The sequence below is a fragment of the Sturnus vulgaris genome, chromosome 1, assembly GCF_052056855.1.
Source record: "Sturnus vulgaris isolate bStuVul1 chromosome 1, bStuVul1.hap1, whole genome shotgun sequence".
Lineage (NCBI taxonomy): Eukaryota > Metazoa > Chordata > Aves > Passeriformes > Sturnidae > Sturnus > Sturnus vulgaris.
The window spans coordinates 118518606-118546476 of NC_142243.1; the positions used below are offsets into that span (position 1 = coordinate 118518606).

Sequence of the window (27871 nt, forward strand, 5' to 3'; positions counted from 1 at the left end):
GTTGTTAACAATAATTTGACACCTTAACAGCAATTTTTAAAATTTGAACTGTTCTTTAAGTTTCTGTTGGCAGGTCAGTGTGTGCACTTCAGAATAGTGTTTGCTGATTTGAGCACAACAAATTCCACAGGCTGGAGTCCTGTGGCTGATTTGCTTAATGTGTTTGGAGATCGAAAATTACTGGGGGGCACAAAACGAACCTTTTGAGATTCTGCTAAAGTAAGAGCAAACAAATAATTTCAAAACGTTCGGTTTTTTTTCTTTACAGTGTGAGTGATCTGTGGCCCACATGCCAGTTATGAGTATGGGTAAAAGAAACCCTTTCTGACTTGCAAGCATGAGAATTGCAGTTCCAGATACTTACAGATCCTGAATCCAACTTACCTTTTAGAAGTACTTTTCCTCAAGAATGTTTCTTGAGGAAAAAAGGTGTTTCAAACTTTCATAACTGTGCTCAGAAAGACTCAATCTGATTTGGTTAAAATTAAAAACAACAAGCACAAAACAAAGAATTTAGCCCCCCCATGTCCTCACCTTGCCATCCAAGACTCGTATGTTATATTTTAAGTCTATTCTGAAACAATCTATCAACATTCACATCATAAAATAATTTAGCTAATTTCTCTGATGTATGCCTTCAGGCACAGAACGTCAAAGATGTGACATAAGAGTCATGTATATAAGCATATACATTGAGAATTTAACAGAAGTTTACACTTGGATGAAGTTGCAGAGTGGCTAACTGAATTTTAAATGAAGTTACACTGAGAAGCATTTCCAGGCAGTTTAAGGAACAGTAAAAATGAATCATGTTAATTCAATGTCCAGTTTCTGAACTCTGACAATAATAAGGTAATAGTTTACAAAGCGTAGGTCAGCACAGCAGAAGAGTTTCATTGAAAATTGAGCTCTTCTTTACTTTATTTTCCACCTGTATTGATGAAAAAAGGAACTGAAGCTGAATCATCAATTTGACTGGAGACCAGCCACATCCTAATGACGTCTGAAAACATTATATCCCAAATTAACCTTAAAAGAAATACAGTTTCCTAAACAAATAGGCAAAGGAAAGAATCCTCCTTTTACAATATCCACTGATTGTTCTTTTCTTTAAAAATTATTTATTGATATCTGAAAGGAATTAGAAAGCTTAAATAGGTTAATATATGGAGATAATCCCTGCTGCATGTTTTACCATACTCTTAATCTAAACATTCCCATCTCGCAATGAAGAATAGAAACAGATAAATCTCAACAAAACTGATTAAACCAGTTACTTTGTTGCAACCACAGTTTAAGTTCCATCTGGGAACTATTCAAAAGGAGAAAGACATTGAAAAACATGATTACTTTCCTCTAGGGAATAGTATGGTTTCTAAAACAGTAATAAACTCAATAGGATATTCTATTAAAAAGAAGCAAAAATGCAGATCTTACCTTGTCTGCCTGTTCATAGACATTCTCCCTATTGCTGCAGTCACAGTGGTAGACAAACACCCGGTTGGCTCCTTTTTGTTGGGCTAATCTGCTTGTTTCTTTGTTACCTTCATCATCAATGTCCCAAAGAACCAAGGTTACTCCCAAAGGAGCCAATTTTAAGGCAACCTGCCTTCCAATCCCATTTGCAGAGCCAGTAATAAGCACTATTTCACCAGCAAAATATTTTTTGGGTAGAGAAAATACACAGAAGATGTTCTCAGTAAGTAAAAAAAAAAATAATTTCAGGTACTGTAGTAACTTCTGGATGCATCTGAAGTTGAACATAATTTCTCAGATACAAGCACCACTGTCCTGTTGTGCAAACCCAGAACACAATATGTTGCAGCAGTGGGATATTGACTGAAGGAAAGGAGAGGTTGACCTTCAAACACCAAGTTCTTTGGCAGTGTTCTTCTGTGTGGGTAAAAAATACATTATTAAAGACTTGTTTTGTGAAAGCTGCCTTAGTATTAGAAGGATTAAAGCAAATGTCTTCCTCTAGATCCTATGGACCGGTTTCATCCCGGACTCCTCAGCTTCCAACTCTGTCTTTAAAAACATTTAGTAATACTGATTTTAGGCAGGCATGTTGCGGCAATAGCTGTAGAGCACTTTGTTTTCACAGCAAGGTGATGCTAGAAGAACAAAAAAGTACTGAACACAGTGGTGCGATATCAACCTTAGGAGGGTTGTCCTCCTTCGCAGGAAACGTGACCTGTTTCGGAAGCCAGGTTCCCACACCTTGCGTATTTTCCAGTGCCGCGCTGCCGGAATCACACCACGTATTCTCATTTGCCAGCAACTGGGAAAAGCCTGGCCCTGGCGCTGGGGAGCGCTGGTTTTCATCCTGCGTTAGGCAGCACCGCTCCCTTTACAGTGGTCGGGACGGGACAGGAGAGGCTCAGGAGAAGAAGCTCCCGCACGGTCTCGGCGGATCGGATCGGACCCGTCCCGTCCTGTCCCGTCCCCCGCGGCTGCGGCCCCTTGGCCCCTCCCGGCCCTGCCCCAGCAGTCACATCCTCGCCCCTTCCCTGCGCCCGCTCCCGCCGCACTCACCGCCGGCTCCCGACTGTCCCGCACCCTCCTGCCCGCCGGAGCAGGGCTGGCCCGGCCCTGCCCAGCCCTTCCCGAGGACCTGGCTCCGTGCGGGGGCGGGGGCGGCCCGGGAAGGTGCGGGGTGCGGGCCCGGGCGGGCGGCGCTTCCCGGCTGGGCGGGTGCGGGACCGCCCGGCTCTGAGGCACAGGGCACCAACCCAGCCTGGGAAGCTTCCCAGGGCACCTGCGGGGCGGCAGCGCCCTCTTCCACGTCGGGACATCACACTGCTGCTGCTGCTGCTGCTTCGGTAGCCCTCCCGTGCCCGGCCGGCACTGCTGGCTCCATCCCTCCTGGCCTCTCCATCCCACCCGGCCGGAGATCGGAGGGCAAGTGTTCTCTCCTCCCTGTGCTTCTGCTGCTTCGCTGGACGTACAACTTCTTAATCTATAGAATAAATTATTGTTCTCCAGCTTGCCCGGGTGGGAGCAAAAGATGATAATCATAAACACGTGCCCTAAATCAGCGAATCCCCTGATTATCATTTCACACCTTTAAAATGACTTTTGTGTGTCCTCAGTTTCCCAGACATGCGTTATCCAACTCTAAAACTGCAGCCCCACACCACTGTATCATCAATATTTTTGAATAGAAAGCCACTCGCATACTTAGGTCTGTAAGAATGTGCTTCTCCTGTGACATCAACTTGTCTCAATCACCATAACATCTTCCATACACTGTTTATGTAAAAAGGCAATGAAGAGAACTTATCTGTTACTTATTTGGTGTCCTTTGCATTTCAAATGAGTTACATTAGAGGTCTTGTTTATTGGCAAGTCATAAAAGGAAAAAAATGGAATAAATTCACAGTGTGCTTTGATGTACATATCTGTGTTGTATACACCATTCAGACTACAATTTATGGGGATTCATAAGATATTTTTCTCACAAGCTGAGATAAAATGATAGCTCACAAGATTTGATGTAATTTACACCAAGAAATATGATGGAAAACTGTACTCTGTCAGTGTAAACAGTTGTATAGAAGGGATATATTTCCATGCACAGTTAACTGTTGAATATTCTATTTAGGTGTCAGCAAAAGGGGAAGCTGAAATACCCGCATGGAGGATGAAGGCAGATCTCAAAGCCTCAGTGAGCTGTAGTTCCAAACAAGGTGCCAAGAAATGCAAAATAGGTGGGTAACCTAACTCCAAGTGTCCTATGCTGAAATCAGTAATTACATGGCAAAAGCAGCAGCTTATGGTGAAGGGAAGTTGAAATGAGTCAGCAAGGAATTCTTGGTTATGAAACAAACCAGGGAAGATGCTTGCTTGTTATGATGACATTTCAAGGTGAACAGCATCGGTGAGGAATGGTGTTGCAACCAGGACTTCGTAACCTGTAAGTCAGCAGGAGGAGCCTGTTTCAAAGCACATGCTTATGCAAGTATGGAAACACGTGACTTCTTTGCTCTTATGCTGACCTGGCCTAAGGACCAGCCAGCTATCATTCTATAAGTGATGAAAATGACAATGATGATTAATAATTTATATACCTAAATTAGACACTTTGGTGTGGTAGTGGAATGTTACAGCTCATTGCCATCTTGAGGTAAAGAGTGGACATGGTAAGTGACAAGGGTCTTGGGGAATGCAGAGTGATTTAAGATAGCTTGCATTCTGCCCACTGCCAGCTAGATTTGATGATTCCTTTAGAGAATTGTTTAGCATTTTGAAATTAAGTATTTGTGTGGCTTTGTCTCAGTTTTGTCTCACTTTTGTCCCAGTGTTTCAAAACATTGAATTTTGTTGTCAAACAAAAACTTCTTCTCCTGACTGATATATGAGCTATAATTGGTCTCTAGCCCCAAACTTACCTTTCTCTGCAATTAGCTTTGAATTTGTACCAGAAGCTTGTTCACATTTGATTGTACTGAAAAAAAGAACAACAGCAGAAAATTGCTGCAGCTAGAGAAGCCACGGAAACAGTTCTGTGAGTGATATTTTTATTATTGACCTTCCAGTAACAAACCTTCACATGTCTTGCATTTGTTTTAATCATAACAAATCTATTAAATGTAGGAAACAGGGCAAATGCACAAATAGATCAATCTAACAGTTAAAAGTACATCACTAACAATACCAAGAGTAGGGATATTCACACAACCAAGAATGTCTAAAAACGACAGTTCACCAGTGTGTCTATTCACCTCTGTACACTTTGTATATACTCCATGTTATGAGAAATTAAGAGACGTCATGAGAGACTGTTGAGGTTTTACCACAGACATCAACGAAGCCTCATGCAGCTGTTTGCTCACTCCCCACCAGTGGGATCAGGGAGAGAACTGGGAGTGCAAAAACTGGAAAACTCGTGAGATAAAGACAGTTTAATGCAGAAAGCAAAAGCTGTGCACACAAGCAAAGTAAAACAAGGAATTAATTCACTGTTTCCCATGGGCAGGCAGATATTCAGCCATCTCCAGGAGAGCAGGGCCCCATCATGTGTAATGGTTATTTGGGAAAACAAACACCATCACTCCAAAGGCTCTCCTCCTCCTCCTTCTTCCTCCCAGATTGTCTGGGCATGATGCCATATGATCTGGAATATCTCCTTGGTCAGTTGGGGTGACCTGTCCTGACTCTGTCTCCTACCATGTGCTCCCATACCCTCATGGCAGCAGGAGAAGCAGAGAAGACCTTGGCTCTGTGTAAGTCCTGCTCAGCACCAACAAAACCATCATTATCAACCCTGTGTTCAGCACAAAAATCCAAACATGACACCCAAATCAACCATTGTGAAGAAAACTTCTCCAGCCAAAACCTGCACAGAGGCATGTCAAATTAAGCCTATCAAGTCTATCAAGCAAGTCTATTGAAATAATTCAGTATCCTTTTTCTATGTGCATAAGAATCAATCAAACACATATGCTGAAATCTATCCCTGTAGTGAGGGATTTGGCTGAGGTTTTCTCATGCTGTAAATCCTCTGGCATATTTGTAATTGTCAAGGTGATAAAGTTACCAGTGTTTCAGTGAGTATATGTTTGTTTGATGCATGAATTTGTAACAACTGCTAATGGCCATGCATAGTAATTGTAAGCATAATTCATTTTATGGGCCTTTTGATTGGTAGCAAAGATTAGGGTAGAGAATTACTCTTGTCCTCAAGCCAGCTGGACCTTTTGAATATTTCTGGTGGATTATACATTAACTAATACTTTTCATTACTAAAATTGTGAAGATGCTTACTTGCAAGGCACTCAGATGAATGGTATTGAAAAGTATCTTCACTGCTGAGGTGCAATAGGTGTTTTAAATATATGTGATTAATTACCGGTAATCATTATATCCCACAGCTTTTAATAAATAGTTATTAAGTATTTATCAATATATTAATAAGTCATTAATGTATTACCAGCATGTAAAACTTAAAAATCTACTCCCAAAAAGAAAAATATGGATTTAGTAGTATAGGATTACTTTATTAAAGTGCTTGATAAGTAGTTGTCTTATTGATAATGAATGACTTGGGTTTGTCTTTTTAGGATTTAATGCAAGCCATTCATACGCTGCAAACAGATGTGAGAAACAAATTCTTTGATAAATACAGACGAGTGATATTCTAACATTTTCTGACAAAACAAATTTCTGCAGGGTCTAACAATCCTTTAGGCCTCTGCTGAATTTGTGGAAGAATTTTATTTGACATTCAAAATGGTTTCATGTCATATCAGTGCTAATAATTTGTTTCAAATTGTTTAAATCATGTGGTAATTTGCATTCATATATTTGGAGGACCAAAATAACCCCCAAATATACATAATTCCTCAAAAGGTGAACTGTTTAGCACTGGTAAAGACTGGTTGAAAAAGAACCTCTCTGTAGGTCACTAGCATTTGTTGAAGTTAGTGAATTGATATTATAAAGACAAAATGTCCATGTTTTTAAAGAACCAGAAAGAAGCACATAGAGTGATAGTGAATTAAGTAATGACATTGACTTTTAAAAGTAATCCAGTATTGAACACAAGATGACAAGTGGGAATCCCTTACTGCACAGTGTATGTGACAACCTTAATTCTCCACTTTTAATAATTTTAACTTTCAGAACAGCAGGTAAAGCTCCAATTGTTTCCTGTGTGTTTTGGTTTAATTTAATTTTTTAAAAAATGTTTTGATTTAATTTTTTTTTGTCTAACTCACTAAATAATGTTTTAGTTTTGATTTGTTAAATTAAATATATTTATTTTTTGTTGTGAGACAACTAGGACTAAAGGTAAGGCAGGCTTAAAACTTAAGAGGGTATAAAAAAGAAATGTATTACAAACAAAGGGAAAAAATAAATTTAGAATAAGATTTTTTAGACTACTTAAAAAAATTTTATAATAACAAAACAAACATATAATAATTAGTTTTTAGCTTAGTTTTTTTTAGTTTATTTTTGGAGAGAGAACTTTTTTTTGTTGAAGCTGTAGGGATTTTTTCATAAGAAGGAAGAAAACAGTTTTTTGTGGTTTTATTTTTATGATTTGTATCTGCTTGGACTTCCAATTGTGACATTTTTTTTTAACTCTACAGCCTTTTTAAAGCTGTAGATGTGGGTCATTTTTTAATGGGGTGTTATTTTTAAGAATTAAATGTTTTATAGCAAAGGTTCTTTTTATTTTTTTTTTTTTTTTTTAGTTTTGTTTATGCTTTATTTTCAGAAAACTGAGATTTTTTTTTAGGGCAAAGATTTTTAAAACAGGTGCTTTTTGGTTAAATGATTTATTAAATGGAACATTTTAAATTTTTAATGTTTTTTATGTTTCCTCAGCACAAATTTAATGTATCCCTCGGATCTGTGCATATTCTTTCTAACAGCTTGGACCAAAACTCAGGACTACAATGGAGCATCCACTAAGCATTCGCTCTGCAGTGAACCTGTCATCCTACCTCAAGATGAAGTTGATCAGAGATATGCAGGAAGTGACTGTACACTCTATAAATGAAGAAGAAAATGAGTTCCAGCTCACAAAACTTGGATCTTGTGTCCTGAATCAAAGCATGAATTGCTTTCTTTATGAAGAATAGTAGGGAGCACAGAAGACCTCCTTTCCTATGGTAGTTTTTTTTTTTCTTTTAATTGGTTCAATATACTTAATCACACAGTCAGTCAAACTAATTTAACCTCCACTGAACTAAAAATTAGTAACTGCTATATGAGATAGCTGTTGTAATACTGCTGAGGCATGATCCAGAGGATAACTATAGGCTACTGCAGTTATGGGAGAGTTTTTGCTAATAGGCATGCAAGAAAAACTTTCAGTACTGTAAAGAAAATCCATAGCTAATGATTTTAAGCCATCCTGCAGTGAGCCTAGAGAGACTCTGCAGCCCCAGAGCTGTGGAGATGTGCAGGGATCCCTCTGCAGGCCTGTGCATGCCACATCCATCTTCAAACATGTTGCTTGTCTGCAGCCACATCTAACCCTGCAGATGCTTAATGCTCTGCCAGTTGGTAATTACCATGTTAGTCAAAGGGCAGCTCCACCCTGTGACTGAGAAGGTGCTTGGAGTGCTTGGAGCTCCTGGTTTGTGACCTGGCAGTATCCAGGTGTGGTGTGAGATTACAGTCATATCTGGTGTGGGGCCACCAGCTGCAGGGCACCAGTGCTTGTCTGCTGCTTCATTCCAGTGAAAACACACAGCTGATGCTACATTCCCTAGGAAGAGGGCGTAGAGCACAGAGCCTGTCATTATTGTGTCCAAAGACACTTAAGAATATAAGCTGCAGAGCTCCACATCCCTAGAAATGTGAAACATTTGGGAAAAAGCTGATGTTATCTGTGCTCTTCACAAGGGAAAAAACAAGTGTCTTGGGGACAATTTTAGGTAAATTAATAGAGGACAAAAGGATAACGTTTTCTGTCATGTGTAGAAAACTGGCTTTGTTTCCTGTAGTGAAATATATTCCCCAAAGGAAACCACGGAAGAGAGTGATGTCTTCTTTAAGTTAGTCAGACATACAAAGTTATTTTGTGTGTAGCCTGACCAGTTCTTCCTGTCAAATGGTATTCCCTTCCTCCCAATTAATTGAAAGGCTGGAATAACCCTCATTAACTCTTTTCATGTTGAATGACAAGCATTCACATTATTTTACTAGGATAGGTTGTTTATTTACATGTAGGTATAATGGCACTTGAATGTACTCATTAATAATTCACATTTTTTCTTGTATACTGAAAAAAATGAGTTCTTATTTAAGTGATGGTAGTACTGAGGACTGAAAAAAATGGGCTAACTGATCTCTTTTAGCCTGACTAAACAATATTCACTGTCACTGTGCAGCTGTGGAGCCTAATAGTGATGGGGCAGTAATAGCAGTGATGAGGAGACTGATAGTAAGGGGAAGGAAAGATGGTATTCCTGCTCAGGAAGTATCCCTTTTCTGAGATCACTTTCTGAGATCAGAGACTGGGTTGGATTAGACACTTTGAACTACAACAATACAGAGTAGAAGACAAAGGGGATGGGGATGCGCTGATGGATGTCTGGGCATTTAGGCTGGCAAACTGCTGTTTCATAATAGCTGAAGCTTCTTCAAGGTGTGACTTCATGCACCTGCTGAACTTGAATAATCAAATAGTCTGAAAATCACTAACTAGAGAATAATTATCCCAGGAAGAAGTGCAACCAGGAGACCAGAAGAGATGGAGTACCCTAACAGTGCCAGCAAACCACAAAAACACCTCAAAGCAGTGCAAGAACTGGAGGGGATGTCTTCAGTAGTGTGGGATATTATTCGGAAAAGGATTTCCTCTAAGAATTTATCTTTATCACTGCTATGCCTATTTATTTTGCCTCAGGTTAAGGTCATTTAGTAATTTAATTTCTCTTCTCATTAAGATACTGAGAAACTGAATGACGATGGTATTCACATTCACACAAAGAATGTAGAGCAGATTTGTTGTCATGCTGTCACCATTTTGGTCATCTTCACCAGTGACCTTAGCCTTTCGAGGGCCTGCCAGGTTTGGTGCTGGGACAGTGAGGTTCGTGAGTTTAAAAGGAATTTGCAGGCACTACATGCTCTGAATGGTGATGATACTGGCAACAGATTCATTCAAGATTTTATGTAGTGATGGTGAAACTCCTGGAGTCTAAAGGATCTCTGAAGAATCCACAGGGAGAAGATACCACTTCTGAACCTCATCTAGCCTGAGAACCTTGTTTCATATTTTTTGTCACAGTTACTACAGAGAAATTCAGTATGATGGATACCTGGGTGTGAAACACATCCCCTGTGTTCAATCTGCTGATCAACAGCTTGGTTAGCAAAGTTTAAGCATGCAACAACTCCCATAGAAGTGCTTTGCTTTGATTAATTTCCACTGCGTCTGTTCAGATGGAAGCTGACAGCTTTTCTTCTGGTTGATGGGCAATCAGTTAATCATGTTCTGAGAATGACTTTGTCACATTAACTGTGTCAATTGCTGTCATAGCATGACAGCCACGCTGTATTAACAAAAATTAAAATAAAAAGGTATACTTCCACGTAATATTTTTCTAGATAGAGAAATGTGGTGCACTTGAAATTTCAGCCCTTGTCAGCTAGTTATTTGCAGAGATCAAAGTGTAGAGAAATGTGAAAGTTTCACTGTAAATCCATTTATAGTGCAGGTCATGATTGAAAAACTCTGGTTTGTATGTACTAAGAGGGGCTTATGTGGCTTGTCTGCTTCAACTACTTTTATGACAGAAAATTGCCTATCATTTGTGCTATTGCTGCCATTGCCTCCTCCTCAAGGAAAAAAGCATTGCCTAAATAAGTTCTTTAGAATGTTTTGCGGGGCACTAAGTCTAAAAGTTAAGATGCAGATTCTCATAGGACTGTAGGAGTGGTTTTCCTAATTTGGTGTCCTGTAATTTTATATGGATTGGAATTGTGATGAGCTCAGACCAGATGAAGGCACACAGATCTCACTGCAATTGGAGTGCAAGTCAGTGCATTCATTCAAACAGCACAAACATTTAAAAAGTAGGGAAATACAGGGTCTCTTGTAAGCAGTCATGTGGACTGGGGCAGACTGTGTTGAGAAACAGAGTAATGCCAGAGAGGCAAGAGGCAAAGGTCATGTATGTCCTGACAGACATGGATAACTATGAAAACGTTTAGCACTTGTGATCTGTGCACAAGGAAATGCCATCCTTCTCCCTGAGGAAGCAACACAGCGCAGAGCTTTTAACTAATCTTTTAGCAGAGTGATTTTGTGACAACTATTTAACCTTGAGAGATTTCATTCCATGGTTTCAGCAAGGAAACTGTAAATGATCAATTTAGGTAAAGTCACAATCTAATTAAACAAATTCAGTCTAAATCCCTGCTGGGCCAGTAAAGATTTGTCTGTCAAATACCTCTAAGCATTTTCATTTTCTATAGCAACAGTTAATTGGATATGCAACTGTCAGTTTAAATGCTTTAAATGAGGCTGATGGGATTAGTAATTGAATGCTTGGATTAATGATTTACAGCTGGCTTTGCTGCCCTGTTCCTTGCTTACAGCTATGCCCATAGCTCCCTATCCTTCTCAGGTGGATGGAACAGTGTAATGCTGTAACTGTGGTATAGCTATGATAGAATGAAATGCAGGTATGATACAGGTTTGATATAGCCAGTGTATTCCTGTTGACATATAGAACTATTTTTAATACTGCAGGGAGCAAAGAGTCATGATCAAAATGCTAAAAGCAAAAATATAAGAACGGCCACCTAACTTCCACAGCTAGCAGTTGGAACCGAAGGTCTCAGTCACTCACCAATTAAAGGAGTCTTTTATGGTTTGAGTCAGAAAGCAAACCTTAGTGTGGTGGGTGGTGAAATTAAATCCAAGGCTGTGAGTGCAGGCTGACAAAGGGATTTCTGCAAGAGGTAGTAGGGTTTCAAAGGGAGTGGAAGAGACGAAGTCTGCACACTGCCAAAGTGTCTGCTGTTGGAGAAAGAGACCCGACTGCAAAGTTTAGTCATGTAGAGGAGTCTCATGGGTGATTCTTGAATCTCTGATCTTGTTGGGAACTGAAGAGAAGGATAGAAGCATTATGACTCTGACAGGGAAGTAGTCACACTGTTCCTTATGACTCTGATAGGGCAGTGGTTACACTGTTCTCTGAATGATTTTTAAGATCTCTCTTTACAGCTTTAAAAGACCAGAAATACAGCATGCTCCTTGGGGTGTCACAGGTTTCAGGGCCAGCTAACCTGTTCCAGGAATCTCTTAATTCTCACAGCAAAACAGAGTCAGAAAACTTTACCACTCATTTGCCTTTTAATTTGAAAGTTCTATCATGGTCTTGTTGGTATAAAGAGGAATTTTGTTTATTGTGTCCAGCTGATCACTGTAGTGCTTGAGGAAGAAAGCCAAAAGGAAAACTTTCTGAGGCACTGAGATGTATACATAAATTACAGGGCTGTGCCATGAATTTGTCACTTTGCCTTATATGTAGGCCTCCAAAACCACTCTTAATGACAGAGAGACTCTTATAGACCATAAACTGAAAATTTAGGTTCTTCTTAATTAAGTTCCTTTCAGAATTAAAAAGAACCAGTGCATATTTAGACTCTCTGTTGAACACAGTATAATAATACTTATTTCAGTATATTAAATTAGAACATGTTTCTGTTCTAAAGATTCTATCTTGGGAAACATTATCTGAAACAGCTAACAACATTAGATGTTATATTTACTTGTATTTATGATATAGTTATAAGCAATTATAAAGTAAATTATCGTAAATATTTAGAAATAATTACAAAATAATGATTGTAATAACATTGTAGTTATTTATATTTATTATATATCATACTATATTTTAATTTCCCAGAAATAAACAAACAGGAAATTCAAAGTTATGCTTTGCATATTTCAGCTCACAGAATATACCAAGTTCAGCCGAAATGTGGAAATAGATTTATGGCCTTTGCTCATTATCCAAAGATTTAAGATTAGGTTTTCAGGCAGAGCTTCAGCTACAAGTAGTTTGGTATTCAGAAATCAGTGTATTCAGCTTCTGTCTCTCTCCTGTATGTGAACTCCATTTAGTTCAGGAAATAATTTTTTTTGTTGTTCCTTCCTGTAATTAGTTCCTATTAAAAAGCCCAACTCATCCTTGTCTAACCTAAATTAGACTATCTTTTTTCCCCTTTTGTTCCTAATGAAGAGGCATTAATCTCTTTGACTGGTTTGGGCCCTTCCAGCATACATTGTTCATATTAATTTTTTTTTTTTTTAATACTTGATATTCAGACCAATGATTCTATTCTGGAACAATGATAAAAGCCAGAAAAAGGAAATGTAGAATCCTGGTTTTGGTCTCAGAATGACATTTCTTTCTTCAGAATACTCTCGCAATTAATCTTCTTTCTAGACATCAGGCTTTCCTCCTTTCTGGTTTTATTTATATAAAGCAATTCAGCTATTTCAATAATCTTCTGATGAACTGATAGTTCTAGGAATGTATTGTAAGAGGAAAATTAGTGGAGCCTTTCAGAACCTGGACAGAGACAGAGATGCCTTTTTTCATTTCCCAGCTCAGTAGATCCTATCTTAAACTTATTTTTGATTTGTGATTCAGGAAACCTTGATTGATTCACTGGCAGATTTTGAGCAGATTTAATCTGAAATGTTAATTACTGGAAATGTTGGAACACTTTAGAGTTAAAGAGTGCCTGAATGATGGCATAAAATAAGAAATTCCACATCAACAGAAAAAATTAGATCTTATTGTAATTTCACATCTTTAAAATTGTAATTATTAAAGCAAGAAAGCGTGTGCCTGGAGATATTTTCATTTATAATGGAAGGAATGGGGACTATTCAGTTTTACTATTTCATTCCTAGAGTCAAAGTCACATCTCCCTTCCATGTACATTGCCTCCTCCCTGTTCAGCCCTGGAAGGGACTAACTCCAGTTTGGATGGCTTCACTCCAGTTTTGGGTTGCATGCATATGTCCCAGCTAAATGTTTGTACTAAGTGCTTTTGTTTTTCTATATGAATTCACAGAATCACAGAATCAATCAGGTTGGAAAAGACCTCTGAGATCATTGAATCCAACCTGTGACCCAACACCACCATGTTCAGCTAGACCACGGCACAGAGTGCCACATTTAGTCTTTCCTTAAACACCTCCGGGGAGGGTGACTCCCTCACCTTCCTGGGCAGCACATTCCAATGTCTAATCACCCTTTCTGTAAAGAAATTCTTCCTAATATCCAACCTAAGCCTTCCCTGGTCCCTGGTGAACCTTAAGATTATATTCTTGTGTCCTGTTGCTGGCTGCCTTGGAGAAGAGGCTGTACCCCACCTGGCTACAGCCTCCTTTCAGAGAGTTAGAGAGAGCAATAAAGTTTCTCCTGAGACTCATTTTCTTCAGACTAAACCACCCCAGCTCCCTCTGATGCTCACCAGACTTGTACCCTGGACCCTTCACCAGCTTCGTTGCATTTCTCTGGACACACTCCAGCACCTCAAAGTCCTTCCTGAACCGAGAGGCTCAGAACTGGACACAGGACTCGAGGTGTGACCTCACCAGTGCCAAGGACAGAGGGACAATCACTGCCCTGCTCCTGCTGGCCACACTATTCCTGATACAGGCCAGGATGCTGTATACCTTCTTGGCCACCAGGGCACACTGCTGGCTCACGTTCAGAAGCTGTCAACCAGAGCCTTCAGGACCTTTTCTGCCAGGCTGCTGTCCAGCCACTCTGTCCCCCGCCTATAGCAATGCAGGGGTTGTTGTGGCCAAAGTGCAAGACTTGGCACTTGGAGTTGTTAAACCTCATATATTGTTGGATTCTGCCCATCAATCCAGCCTGTCCAGGTCCCTCTGCAGAGCCTTCCTACCCTCCAACAGATTGACACTTGCACCCAACTCAGTGTCATCCATGAATTTGCTGATTCAATCCCCTCCTTCAGATCATCAATGAAGATATTAAACAGGACAGGCCCCAGCACTGATCCCTGGGGGACACCACTAATGACTGGATGCAGCACCACCACTCTCTGGGTCTGGCCAACCAGACAGTTCTTAACTCAGTGAAGAGTTCACCTGTCCAAGCCATGAGCTGCCAGCTTTTGCAAGAGTATGCCAAGGAGATGATGCCAAAATGATTTTTCCTTTTGCATATTGTTCATATATATTCATAGCTCTGTAGACTGCTATTATATAGTTATACAGTTACCTAACTTCAGTACTTTTCCTATTAGACAAACAAATTCCTGAGGGCCTGTTCTAATCCCACTTCTTATGGGAATCAAGTCAAGACACGTGCCCAAGACACTTTCCTATAAACAACTAGCAAAGAAGGTGGGCTTCAGAAGGGGTTGAAACAAGAGGGGGGAATTACTTCATCACTTGTTTCTAGCTGGGGACTCTTGTCAATTATGCTAATTTTCTAAACTCATAAAACTCTACGTGCCCTATATCATGTGTGTATCCTTGGTGCATTTTTGGTGTGTATTTTGGGGTGTTGCGCACCTGGAGGGACCTTCATTAAAATCATAACCACATTTTATCACCTAACCTTGTTTGGCTCTTGATTTTAGGGCTCAAAAGGAAACAAAGATGGTGGCAAAGGTGTCATACTGATATAAATTTAAAGGTTTGGTTGGTCAAAACTCTTCATTCCTCAATATACATACCAGATCTCTTGAGATCTGGGGTGTTTATTCCTTGTTAAATTTCTGAGTTTTTGTTAACTGTGAAGGATGTGTAAAAATAACTGGTAAACTGCATCATCAGGTACACCAATGCTGGTTTTAGTTTGAAAGCCAGCAAGGGTCCCTCCTTGGCTAAATTACAGGTAACTTTTTAGGGAAAAGAAGTGACTAAATGTTGACATGAAATACGAAGGATGTCATTTTAGTTCTTCCTGGAGTGTATGTTTAAAGCAAACCTGTTGCTGATGGCTGCATCCCATATGTGGGTTTGTGCTCCAGAACAGCCCTAGTGTGCACAACCCAAGGTTCTTGTGGATGAAACCACTCAGGTGATGTGTTGTTCTCCAGCCACTATGGGCAGGTGCAATGGAGGAAAGAATGAGAAGACTTTTCCTGTGGCTGGTGGACACTTGAAGAGCTCTATAGAAAGGTGATAGGGAACACAACTGAATCCTGAAGAGGCCATGGAGCTTCTCCAGGCACCTATATTTTCTGGATTTAAAAATTCATATCAGTTCTGTACAGCAGGAAAATAGGTGCCCTGTTTTTTTTTTCCTGAAGGAAAAGGAATGCCTTACACTTTAACAAGCAGGATATTAACCACTTCAGACCACCTGTACCATTCTCTAAGGGCCAAGTCTAAAATCATCATAACTAACTGTATGTCATGAAGCCTTCAAGTGCGTTTTGAAACACATCTTAATTTTTACAAGTCATGAGCACCTAGACAATCCCCTTGCCTTTAAATTAAAGTCAGAATTTTTTCCCTTTATGTAAATAGGTAGTACTGTGCAAAACTGAAATACAGATACTGATTGCAGAGTCACAGAAGGTTTTAGGCAGTGCCATGGTCAAGGCAATTTTCATCACTTTAATTTAGGTGAGAAGTGACCAGTAACTAGTAGTAGTAGGTGGGGGAAAACTACTCACAGATTAGGGATAGAGGGAGACAGTCAGAATTATGGAAGGAGTTGGGATGAGATATGACCTTTGATATAAGCATCACCTGTGTAAATTGCAAAGGATCTACAGCGTTAGTGTTGGCTTTACTGTTTGTTCTCAGCTTTATTTATACTGCCTTTGTTTGAAACAGAGAAGTCTGACCAGCAGTTTCCTATATTTCAGTTGTGCCAAAGTGATTTATAACATTTGTCGGGTGCCCTGCAAAATCAGGTATTTTTTATGCAGTTTTGGGTCATGTTTATTTTGCACAAACCATCTTACCGCTTTTTAAATTAGTGCTTATTATTTTAAGGCTAAGTGTACAATCCTATCCTGCATGTATATAAAAGATGTAACTAATCAAACATATCACTGTGTTGTACTCTGGAGAAATTATTTTAGTGCTTAAAGTCAAACACACTTGTAATTTTTCTTTTTTAATGTCAACTGTTGAAAACTATGAATTATAAATTTAGGCTTTAAATATTTATTCTGTTAACTGATTAGAATTATTCTAGTGTTCTAAGAAACAGAAAACTAAAGACCGAAATATGTTTCAACTGTGGTGTGTGCAGTACAAATTCTGTAGTTATGGAAAAACTACTTGGTATTGCTCTGATGGCTTAAGGAAAAATTGAGATGATATTTGATTAAATGACAGAGAGGAGAAATAGCACTTCAGAATTTTTGCAGTTAGGATGAAGAATTTATTGTATGTACAGTTAAGCAACTCTACTGTAGATGTAGTTCCTCTTTAAAGAAAACGAATACAGTAATCAAAATAGATCTAGCATGGAAATTACGATACAGACTGAAACTTGACTAAACCAGAAATTAGTTATTTGACTTGAAAGAACACGGAACCTGAAACAACAAATTGCAGTTTGCATCATTAACTAAGGACAGTAAAAAACTGTACAGTACAAGCAACACGTTACAATAAGTTATGACAAATAAGGCAGTCTTTCTCATTTAGGACAAAAGGGACAAAGGGAACGGTATTAAAATCTCATAAAACCACCATATCTCTTCTCCATCTCTGGGACTTCTTTGGAATAAGTTTCCCCATCTTCTTCTGAAGGGAGAATGGAATCGGCAAAGCGCTTAAGAAACCCACCATATCGTTTCTGGTAATCCAGCCACCACTCCGGCCTGCCCACTCTTCTCATGAAGCCACCGTATCTCTTTTGCAGCTCCTTGGCCTCATCTTCCAATTCAGGGCTGCGCTTTATGCTTCTCATGAAGCCTCCATATCTTTTGCTGACATCGCCGTCGTTTTCATTTATGTCTCGATAGTGCGCCGCTTCAGGGTTATCCCCTGTTCCTAGAAGCTCCTTCAGCAGATCAGAGGAGTTGGCCAGGGCATCATCATCTGAGTCTTTCTTCATAAACCCTCCATACCTCTTAGCCAGGACTTCTCCTCCTCCATTAGCTTCATCCTCTGGTTCTGCCCGATAGAGCTCATCCATTTTCTTCATGAACCCCCCATATCTTTTCATGAAGCCTCCGTACTTCTTCGCAAGCAAGTGGTTCTCATCCAGCTCTTTCTTGTCTCCCGGAGCAATGTTGCCATCCTCAGAAAGATCCAGCTTTGTCAGCTGCAAGAGCTCCTTGCAGGTCTCCCAAGCCTTGGCAGAAGGCAGTTTTCCTTCACATTCTAGTGTACAAGCCTGAAAAATTGATGTGGTTTACTGAGAAGGATTTGATAGTAACTATCACCTCGCTACAACCTTATCTTAGATTTACTTGCTTATAAAAGAGCATGAGCCAGCCTTTCTTTGTGAGTGGCTTGGAAGAAATGCTCTTTGGGAACAGATGATTTGGTACCTGTCTGTTTTGTAGTTATTCATATCCCTCTCTGAAGGACAAGGTAGTCTCCCACTCTAGGAGACAGACTACCAGATAATATGAATTGTGGGTCCTCTATGTCAAGGTTGCCCCTATGTTTCTGTTTCAAAGGAAGCCACAAGTACAGTTCCTGCATCTCTCTTACACTTGTGTGAGTTATGATTTATTTTTTTAATTTACTACTGGGAAGCTAAAAACCAATTGTGGTTTGCTTCATAACACAAGTGTAAAAGAGTATTCAGTCTTCATAATTAAAAGTATCATTCACAAGTTTTAGAAAAGAAGTTACACAGCATGGTCATTGCAAAGAAATCAGCTGCACTGTACTGTTCAGTATCTTCAATACATTGCATAGCTTTAAAGGCTGTGTGTTGCCATTAGTTTCTCTTTGTGGAACAGGTCATTCCAACGTGTACCAATAGAAATGCAGAAATACAGGCTCTCTTAGGGAAGGATCAAAGTTCCATTTTTTTCTACCTGGAAAGTAGTGACCATCAAAGAGAGGGAAAAATATCCTAAGCTGTGCTGTTTCTGACTGTACTGAAAAATTTTCAGGCTACGACATAAAAAAAGCTTTCAGTACCTTATGCATATCTCATAGCCTGTCTTGTGATGATAATAACACAGATATTAGCTACTATTATCTCTGTCAGGGGAATTTACCTCTTCAGTTGTAAAATAAGGTCATTTCAGTGTTTTTTCTTCTTGCCCACAACAGATAAAGAAAAAATATCAATATTTTCAATAAGAGAAACACTCATTCTGATTATAGATGATGTGTTCTGAGGATCCTAACACACTTTAAAGTGTGAAATTCAACTCCAGCACAGCTCTCTCTGATAGCTCATTGTCCACTGCACAACCTGTCTCTTGAGCCTCACTTTAGTCTGAGAAATTTAAATATGATTTCTTTTGTATGATCACAAGAAAATTAAAGGGGTTTGTGTATATTTTGCAACACAACAATTAACTGACACTACATGCTTATTACTATATATTATAGTCATGCTGTAAAGAGAATAAGATTTCAGCTTCAGTCTGACTTTGGAAGTGCTCTAAATCAAAGCAAGAATAGGTCTCTCCCCTTTCTCAGTTAGTTTTAATAACCTTCTATTGTCAGATGAATGTACTCTGTAAGTGTGAGTAACCAGGTACAGTGTGAAAAGCCTGGTGATAAATTCAGTTATTATGTTATGATAGTTTCCAAGAATTGTTCATACATGTTTAACAAATACAAGGTATGCTACATTGCTCCTTTACCTATTTAGATAATCAACATTGTTACAGATTAGGACTTTGATTCTTTTTTTAATGATTACTGAATGTGCACAAGAGATACTGTCAATATAGACCTGCAGAACATATACTCTGAAAAGCCCTCCCTCCATAAGGGCAAACTACCACTTTTTTACCTTAGTTGACATCAAAGCTAAAGTTTGATCGAAAGCTAATGTAAGCAAAGGGAAAAGAAAAGAGAAAAGAAGTAGAGGGAATTATTTTGCCAGCTGTCCAAACAATATTGCCCTTCCGAGCCTGCTATGGTTAGGAGTTCTTGAGCTTTTGGAGTAAGTAGAAGTACTCAGTGGTTCCTAATTACGTGAAAGGCTAGAGAGCAAAGTCCTTCCTTTTGCATGCTCGCAAGTAACCAATGACATGATAGGAACAAAACTTTTAAGATCATTTAGATGTGCTGAGAGCATGATGCTTCAGTGTGTGTGTGTTTGAGGTCAGGAACAATCGATGCCACTGGCAAAGTACTTGGCAGCCAGAGTTCTCACCTTCTTCAGGAGCGGCTGAGAGATCTCAGACTTTCACTGATCCCAATCTTTAAATTTCAAGTTCAGTTGCCTCTGTGACTATTCTTTTAAATAATTTCAATGTCATAAAGTTTACTGATAACCCCCAACCCCAGTCTCCCTCATTCTGGATTAAGCACTATTTGTTTTGGAAGCCAATATCTTTCACAGGCATATCCCTAGCGCTGTGCAGCACCGCGCCGAGAGGAGAAGCAGCGAAGGTACTGCTGCTCAAATAGGCTTTAAACCCACTTTTTGAAAGTGAGGTTTCAGGCAGATCTCTTCAGCTCGACGGCCATCCTGCCCGGAGAGAGCTCATCTTACCATGGAACCAGCGGACAAGGGTCGAGACCCTCCCTCCCGTTCTGCTCGGCTTCCCCTAGCCCTGTCGGTGCTGGAATACCTAGCAGCCACCCGTCCTTCCCCTGCAGAGATGCCCTCTCCGGTCGGATTTCCCTTCCTCACGTTTTCCTTCGGCCTTTTCCTCGCTGCCCGCGGGGCTGCTCTCCGTGCCGTGTCGCTTGTCCCTGTGCCCGAAGGCCGCCGCTCGCCGTCGGGCAGCGGGAGGGACGGGCGGGCTTTGAGGGCTCCTCGGAGCGCTCCGGGTTTGTATTAGCGCTCTCCGCTCGCTCCTCGCCCTCTGCCCAGCGCTCCCAAACCCGCTTCTCCCTCTCTCCCCACTTCAGAAAAAGGGTCTTCCAAGCCATCCCGGTCACTTCCCCCACTAGTTTTTTTTTTTATTATTATTTCGCTGCTTGTCCCCGCTCCCCCTTCCCTCCCTTCACAGCTAGCGGGGGAGCAGCCCGGCCGCGGGGATCGCGGGGCGCTGGGGCGGCTCCGGGCCGTGCCCTTACCAGGGGATGGATGCCGGCGTGGGGTCCCAGGCGGTAGGCGCAGGCGGCGCAGTCCCGGCCGCATTCCGCCCTTGCCCTCGGGAGCAGGCAGGTGCTGAGGGCCAGCAGCGAGCAGCCGAGTCTCAGGAGCAGCGCCATGGAGCTGCAAGAAGGACAGGTCAGCCGGCAGCCGCCTCCTCCCGCTCCCATCCCCGGCACGGCCTCCCCCAGCCCCGGAGAAGGAAAAGCCGGAGTGAAAGATTCCAACCAACTCCGCTAAACCCACGCTTTTTAGAGCCGGGGTGATCGCGCTAGCGAGGTAAGCGGGAGTTTTAACTAAGCAGGCAGCTGCGAGGCAACTGAGCTGCCTTCGGAGCAGGAACGGACCAGGAGGATGAAGCGCCCCAAAGATCCCGTTTGGTGAAAGTGTTCGTGCCCAAACACTTTATCCCTTCCTGCCTGCAAAAGCCGGCACCACAGGGGGAGGAAGAGACTCACCGCGGAGCGGCACGGACGGGATCCCAGCCCGTGCCGGGAAGGGTTTCCCACCGGGATGCCCCAAGCAATCCCCCCGACGCCGGGCACCAGCCCCGGCAGAGCCACCCCGGCCGTCCCTCGGTCCCGACCGCGGGCAGAGCAGCTCACTCGCTCACTCACAGACACACACGCTGCCCTCGGGGCTCCCGGGAGTTGCCGAGGAAGAAGCTGCTCCTTGCTGAAGCCTTGGCGTCGGAGCCACTATTATTTATAGCGAGACCGAGCAGCCTGCGGAGGAGCCCCGGGGGAGGCGGGCACAGCCGGGGCCCGCTGGCAGCTGCAGCGAGGGCGGCTCGGGGGGCGCGGAGCCGAGCCCGCTGCCGGGGCCGGGCGCGCCGCTGCGGAGCGTGTGCGGGCGGCGGCGGCGGCACTTTATAATTCGTGACCGCGGGGAGAAGGCGGCCTCCCCCAATCGCCGTCGGGCTCCCGCTGACGCGGCGACTACGACATCCCCCCCGGCACCACCGCCCCGCCGCCCGTGACTCCAGCGGGGCTCGGGATGAGGGCGTGTGTGTGCCCCTGCCATCGCGGAGAGGGGAGCGGGGAATCGGCCCCGCGAAAGTTAGCGGGGAAGTTTTCACCGGGGGCGGGCGGGGAATGAGACAGCGAGTGAGTCATGCGGGGGTGGGCGTGAGGGACGGGGAAAGGCGCCCCGAGGCTGGCGGCAGCCCCCGGAGGTAACCCCACTCCTCGGGACAGCGGGCGCCGGCTCCCGAAAGAGCCTCGCACAACGCAGAGAGTGGGACTGGGTTTGGGAATTTTTTGGTATGGGCTTGCTTTTTGTTGGTTTGTTGTTTGGTTGGCTCTTTTTCTTTGTTTGTTTGTTTTTAATTCATTTTTCCTTCTTTGTTTCCCCCCTCTCTGCTGCTCCGCCAAACCCCCAAGCTGCTGGTGCTGAGTTCTTGCTGCACGTCTTCTGCCTCCCTCCCTGAGCCTCGGGTGTAAAACAGGGTGTAAAATTTGAGGGAAGCAGATTTTATTAGACCAAGGGTTCTAATTTGGAACTACTGGAACTCACAAGTACGGGTAGATTTGCATCGTTGTCACAATTTTGGTGCCCAGGAAAACACAAATAGGAACGAACCAGAGAGAGGCAAACCTCCAAGCACTTCTACAAGGTTCTCAAGCATAGCAGCCAGGGCTGTTCACTGTTGTGCTCTGACTGACATCTTGGGGAACGGACATAAAGCAATGACACTGATCCCCGACACCTCTTGTTTGTAGAGTGCTCTGCCCCAGCCATGCTCAGCTGCATTTCTTTGACTGTCAGATGCCAACTTCTGCTTCCAGCTCCTAATTATTTCTAGCTGGTATATATTAAATTGATTTTCTTCCAGCATTGTTCTTCAGTTAAAAGAGCATTTTCCCCTCATCCTGCTGTGTCTCTGGGGTGGGATTATTCTCTTTAGTCCTCATTTTGCCGAAGTGAACAAGCTGTGCTCTTCATCAGTCTGTCCTAAGATGTCATGTGAATGTTCTGCTCTGTATTTGCTATGGTTGGAGTTCATAATTTCTGTGCATGAGTGATGGGAACAGAACAGAGTATGTCAGTTAAAATTTCATTAGGACAATAATGTGTAATTATGTTCCCTGGAGGAAGAAGACACCTCAATTTATACCTCCCCAGGTCTCATTTGCCTTTCCTGATGCTGCAGTACATTGATGTCACACACTCACTGAGATACAGACAGATCTTTATCCTTTAGAAGCAAGAGAAAAGTCAGTACTATTACTGTATGGAAACCGTGATTTTTTTACCATTTTGTCTTTACATCAGCTATCAGACTCAGGTTAAGGATGCTCAGATGTTTGTGTGGATTTTCAGAAATACATCCATTCCAGCCAAAGGCATTGCTCTTGCTTATAATCAGTGTATGTGAGAAGAGAATCAGACTCTCTCTTTATGCAGTAATATCAGCCAACTTTGTAAGTGAACCCTCAAGAGAAGAGGTAGACATTTTAAAAACCATCCCAGTGGGTATATTTATGTTAGCATGTGAGGCATCTGCATTTGGAACAATGAGTAAATTGCTATGCCTCTGAATCAGCAGGATTACTTTCAAGTTTGTTCCTGAGTTGGTTAGGGAAGCACTGACTAACTACAGAAGTGACACATTTGATGTCTCTTTTGCTGTGAAGTTGCTCAGTACGAGCAGAGCTTTTTGTGATGGACATCATCAGAGGAGTCCTCCTGGGTCACTTACTGACTCTCAGCTCTGCCATGATACTCTAATAGTCAGCACGGTGTGACAGGACAGATAGTGTCCTGTTCCTCTGGCAGAGTACATCCCATGTTCCTGGGCTGAGAGGCTGCTGCTTTCATCATTCTGCACACGAGCATCTGTGATCAGCCAGCTCCCTCAGCTCCTCAGCCTGCCATAGCCTTCAGTACTCTGTTTAATGTCACTCACTGTGCTTAATCTGTTCATGATGAAAACCAGCCAGTGTTAGAATCTCACTGTGTGTAGAGGTGCAGATAATCCCTGTGGGTAAAATACAGATTACAGCACGAAAAGAAAAAGGATGAAGGAAGAGTAAAGCATATTAAAGGACCAAATAAAAGGCTTGTAAATTCTGTGTAGAAGTGAACTAGTGAAGAGGGTTGTTTTACTGTGTGTAAGCCTTTTGGCTGATGGTAGGAAACAGGGAAAAGATGGGAAGAGATCTAGTGTGAAATGTACATCTGCAAGGACATTTTCAGCAAGTGAGAGAGAGAGCAGAGGTATCTGTGTAGAGCCAGCACTGGACAGAAGAAATCCAGCTGTGGCTGTTGCAAGTAGTACAGATATCCCTGACTCTTTGGTTCATCTGCTTCTCCCTATCTGTCATTTGCATCTTTAGCTGGCTCCTCTCTGTCACTAGTCCTCAACCTACACCCCTATGAAGGTTCTAAAGGGGTTCCCAGGGCCTGGCAGGGTGGAGAGTGGGAAGAAGGTCCCAGCTGCACTCTTGTTTTACCCTTTCCTACAGTGCCTACTACAGAGTCCTTTCATTCCTCCTGAAAGATGCTAATTTTCACAGAGGATGTGATACAAGAAAGGAGTGATGTAGAGGATATTTCTTGAAGAGCTCACTTTTCCCAGTGTCATCAGATGAAAGCTCTGGAATCCCCTGTCTGAGTTCAGTTTTGTACAAGGAAAGTATTCTTTGCACAGAGAGGATGAAACAAATAGAGAGATTGGCAAAATTTGACAAAATACTGCAGAGCAAAAACTACCTAAGGAAAAGTACTCACTGTAGGGATGGAGGGTAATATTTCCTCTGCAATGGTGAAATGAGAAACGAAGAAATAGGAAGAGAGAAAGAGAAAGAGAACACTTTTCATGGCAGTAAAGACATTATCTTGTTGTTTGCTACTGATGTTATAATAAAAATATCCTGGTATTGATAAGAACTTTAGCATTTGTATAATCCAGAATTACCACAGACACAAACACCTTTTTATCTGCCATTAAAATATACCAGCCAAAAGAAAAACTGCTTTTAGAGCAGTAGTGCTTGCAATGCCAGCACTGTCCAGGTTGCACATAGGACAGCCCTGTTACCCTGTGGTTTGTCTAGTTTCCAAACTCAAGGTAGAACAAGGTGAAGCCAAGATGAAATTATCCTCATTTTACTGATGGAGAAAAGAATTTGAAAGAATTTCTGAAGTGTAGCAAAAAATGAGCAGCTGAGTTAGAAATGAAATCTCTCTTAGAATTCACATTGGTATCTTTTCTGCAGGACCAGCTTTCCTTTCCAAACTATACTCGTCATGATAATCAAGCTGCTACAAAGTCATTAAATGAAGATGAATTAATATAATATGAAATTAACATCCTTTTAGCACCTCAAGCAATCGTCCTCACAACACAGAACCTTTTTGATGGAATTGAAGAGTAGGGAATGTAGAGCAGCATGTTGATTATTTTCTTCAGCTCAGAGTAAAAGGTCACAGTATTTCTTAAGATCAAACAGTCAGGTTCCATTTACCTCAGCCTAAATGGGCTTAATTTTTAATGGGAAAATACATAACTGGTATCAGAGCCAAGAAAAACATTGCAGGTCAACTCTCCTATAGCAAATATAATCAAAGTAATTAAAAGACATGAGTTATTAATCTGAATATACAAGATGTGCATTGTTACTTTTAAAATATCTTTATTAAATTATGTCTAATGTAAGCAGAGAGGAGCTATAATACAGAGAGGTAGTCAATTACAGTTGATATGCATTGCCTAAAATGTGCCTTTAGAAAACAGAGTTCCAGTGCTTCCCAGTATCTTTATATTCCTTAATAAATGTCTAGGTGTATCATTTAAGATACGAAAAAAGTAAGAAATATCTCAATGATGCAGATATTCCTGCTCAGAGGTGCTGAAGGCAATCTTACGTGAAGAACTGGAATGCTAAACTTTGTATCTCAGATGAATCTGGCTCTTATTAATAATACTTTTGCCTTTGAACAATTTTCACCTCTTTTAGACGGCAAAACCATGGACAGATCTGGTGGCAATAAGGTGATATTTTCACGGAAAGAGCACTGACAGCTATTGTCCCCGCCTAGTGGTTGTTGATGCCTGTAGCTTTGAAAAGAAAGGAGGCTTCTTGCAACTTTATCTGAGCGAAAGAAATAGTGTGATATCCACTCAGTATAAGCAAATGCAGCAAATGCAATTATTGGTGCATTTACTTACCCGGAATTGTATCAGACAAAGTAACAATGAAGCCAAGAATTTTATACTGGTCTATGGAAATACAAGGAGGTTCACTTTATTAAACACTCCTCTGTTTCTCAGAGAGAGAGGAATATGTGCACTCCAAGATTTCTGAGGTCAGGCCTGAACTGCAGTAAATATGATGTGCTGCAAAGTGAATTGAACAAACTGTAAAAAAAAAAACCCTAAATGTATTTTTTATAAAAGCACTGTTTCTCTCATTTCCACAGAGGCTATAGGAAAGGTATTTCCAATAAAATAAGAAGAAAAACAGGGTGCTCAGTACCAGAATAAATTGTGATGGAATCCAGACACAGTGGTTATTATTTAAGACAATAACTACTCCACATAAGTGGAGCAATTTATCCTAATTTTTTCAATTAAGATAACTCGTCCATGAATTACAAAGGAAGTATTAGACTCCATCTATGAAAAGGATTGCAGTGTCTAATGCATATGTGGAAGGATTAGCTGAAAATTGTAAATGAGAGATTTTTATCACTTCAGTCATACTAAGAAAACCAAACAAACAGAATCTAAATAATGTATTTGGAATGCGAGTTTCAATTATTTTCTGATTATTCACTTTGAGGCAGCAGAATTTTGGAGCTTTTTCTCCAGTTCCAGCCTTACATTTTCATTGCTAGTATTTTATTGCCCAGTTGGGGAGTGCTGTGTTCCCACTTTAGCACAGCATCCAAAACAAGTTGTTTTTGCAGGCTGTAGCTGTGAGGAGAGCCTGATGTGTGACATGCAGGCAGGGTGAAGGCTGGCTGGTTTCCTCCTCGTGGGGCACAGCATGGGGCTGCAGGGCAGGCAGAGGTGACTCGAAACTCCCATATTTTGGGTGCTTCAGAAATGTAGCTTAAAGCAGTGTTGGAGGTTGCTGTGATTTCCAGCTGCACAACACGGAGTGTTTCTCAGGTGATCACTGAGCTCTCTCCACTCCCACCAGGGCACTGAATTCCTCAGCTGCAAAAGCAACATTTTGCTCATCGAATGTAGGGTCCACTCTGGATTAGCTACTGTCACTGTTGCAATCCCCAGGGAATTGCAAATACTAAGTGGATGATGTCCATGCAAAAAATAGAGTGGAAAGGTACAAAAACACAGGGTTTTCACAAGCACTCTTTCAAGGTCCATAATTTTTCTTTCAAGGTGAATGATTTTCAGCTGTTTTACCCGAATTGGGCCCCCAGTTATGCTCCAGAAACTTTTCCATAGGGAAGGAAAGGTTCAATTTATCAAGTTATCTAGCTAGGAAGGGGAAGAAGATGCTGACATAAAAGTATCCTACGAGCATTTAAAAATGAAATAAAAAAACATTATCTCATTCCCTCATTTCACACATATTTGACCTGTTCTGCTGGCCATTGTTTGTAGCTCTTTGTGCTTTGAATTTCTATTAAAAATCCTAGAAACGTAACTCTGACCTTTCCCTTCTCAGATTATTTTCCTTTCCTTCCAAGCTGCTTGCTTTATACTTGAAAGTAATTTCATTTCTCCTGCTGCATAACTGAACATTTCAAAAACTTAAAAGTGACCTCGGACATCTGAGTCCTTATTGCTTTTGCTATAGCACACTGGTGAAAATATTTCATGAAGGTTAAGTATTGAATTTAACTGGGGTCTAAGTTTAATCTGAAGATTGTATTTAAGGAGAAGTTGGGAAGACCCTGAATGGCTTTGGAAGCAGAAGACTTACTACATCGAGTGAAAATGTAGGTGCAGTGACAGTGCACAAGAAAGGAAAACAACAGATGTGATGTTTTGATTATTTTGAGATGACATAAATATATTGGAGAAGATTGCCTTGTGGTTGACTCCTTTTCCAACTTGCAAAGGGACATCTTGCATTTTTATTGTTATATACCCATGTTATAATGACATCTAGTTTTTCCTTTGTGAGTTTGAAAGCTTGAAAAATTAGGGTGGCAACCACTGCTGAAGTGGAGGTACAATACAAGGATATTTGTAATATAAAAATGCTTGCAATAATATTTCT

At 41.4% G+C, this 27871-nt stretch overlaps 2 protein-coding genes across 13 annotated transcripts in view; both read right to left on the reverse strand.

Annotated features, from left to right (window-relative positions):
• LOC106851222 (short chain dehydrogenase/reductase family 16C member 5) overlaps positions 1-2651 on the reverse strand; it is a 38576-nt gene extending 35925 nt beyond the window's left edge. For 3 of the 12 annotated variants that reach the window (XR_015807406.1, XR_015807417.1, XM_088175194.1), the window contains exon 1: positions 1438-2289. Coding sequence is in view for 9 of the 12 variants with exons in the window: in XM_088175194.1 (XP_088031320.1) it covers positions 1438-1764 (327 nt within the window). In the remaining 3 variants the exon portion in view is untranslated. Of the gene's footprint in view, positions 1-1437; positions 2290-2535 lie in introns of those variants that run through there. The other 9 variants (XM_088175200.1, XM_014873002.2, XR_015807428.1 and 6 more) reach the window with 9 other exon arrangements.
• Positions 2652-16839: 14188 nt separating this feature from the next.
• Positions 16840-21545, reverse strand: PENK (proenkephalin). Its single transcript, XM_014873001.2, has 3 exons — positions 21290-21545; positions 20654-20795; positions 16840-17825 (listed from the first exon to the last, which is right to left on the reverse strand). Exons 2-3 carry the CDS (start codon positions 20789-20791, stop codon positions 17157-17159), a joined length of 807 nt encoding a protein of 268 aa, XP_014728487.1. The 5' UTR covers positions 20792-20795; positions 21290-21545; the 3' UTR covers positions 16840-17156.
• Positions 21546-27871: the final 6326 nt, after the last annotated feature.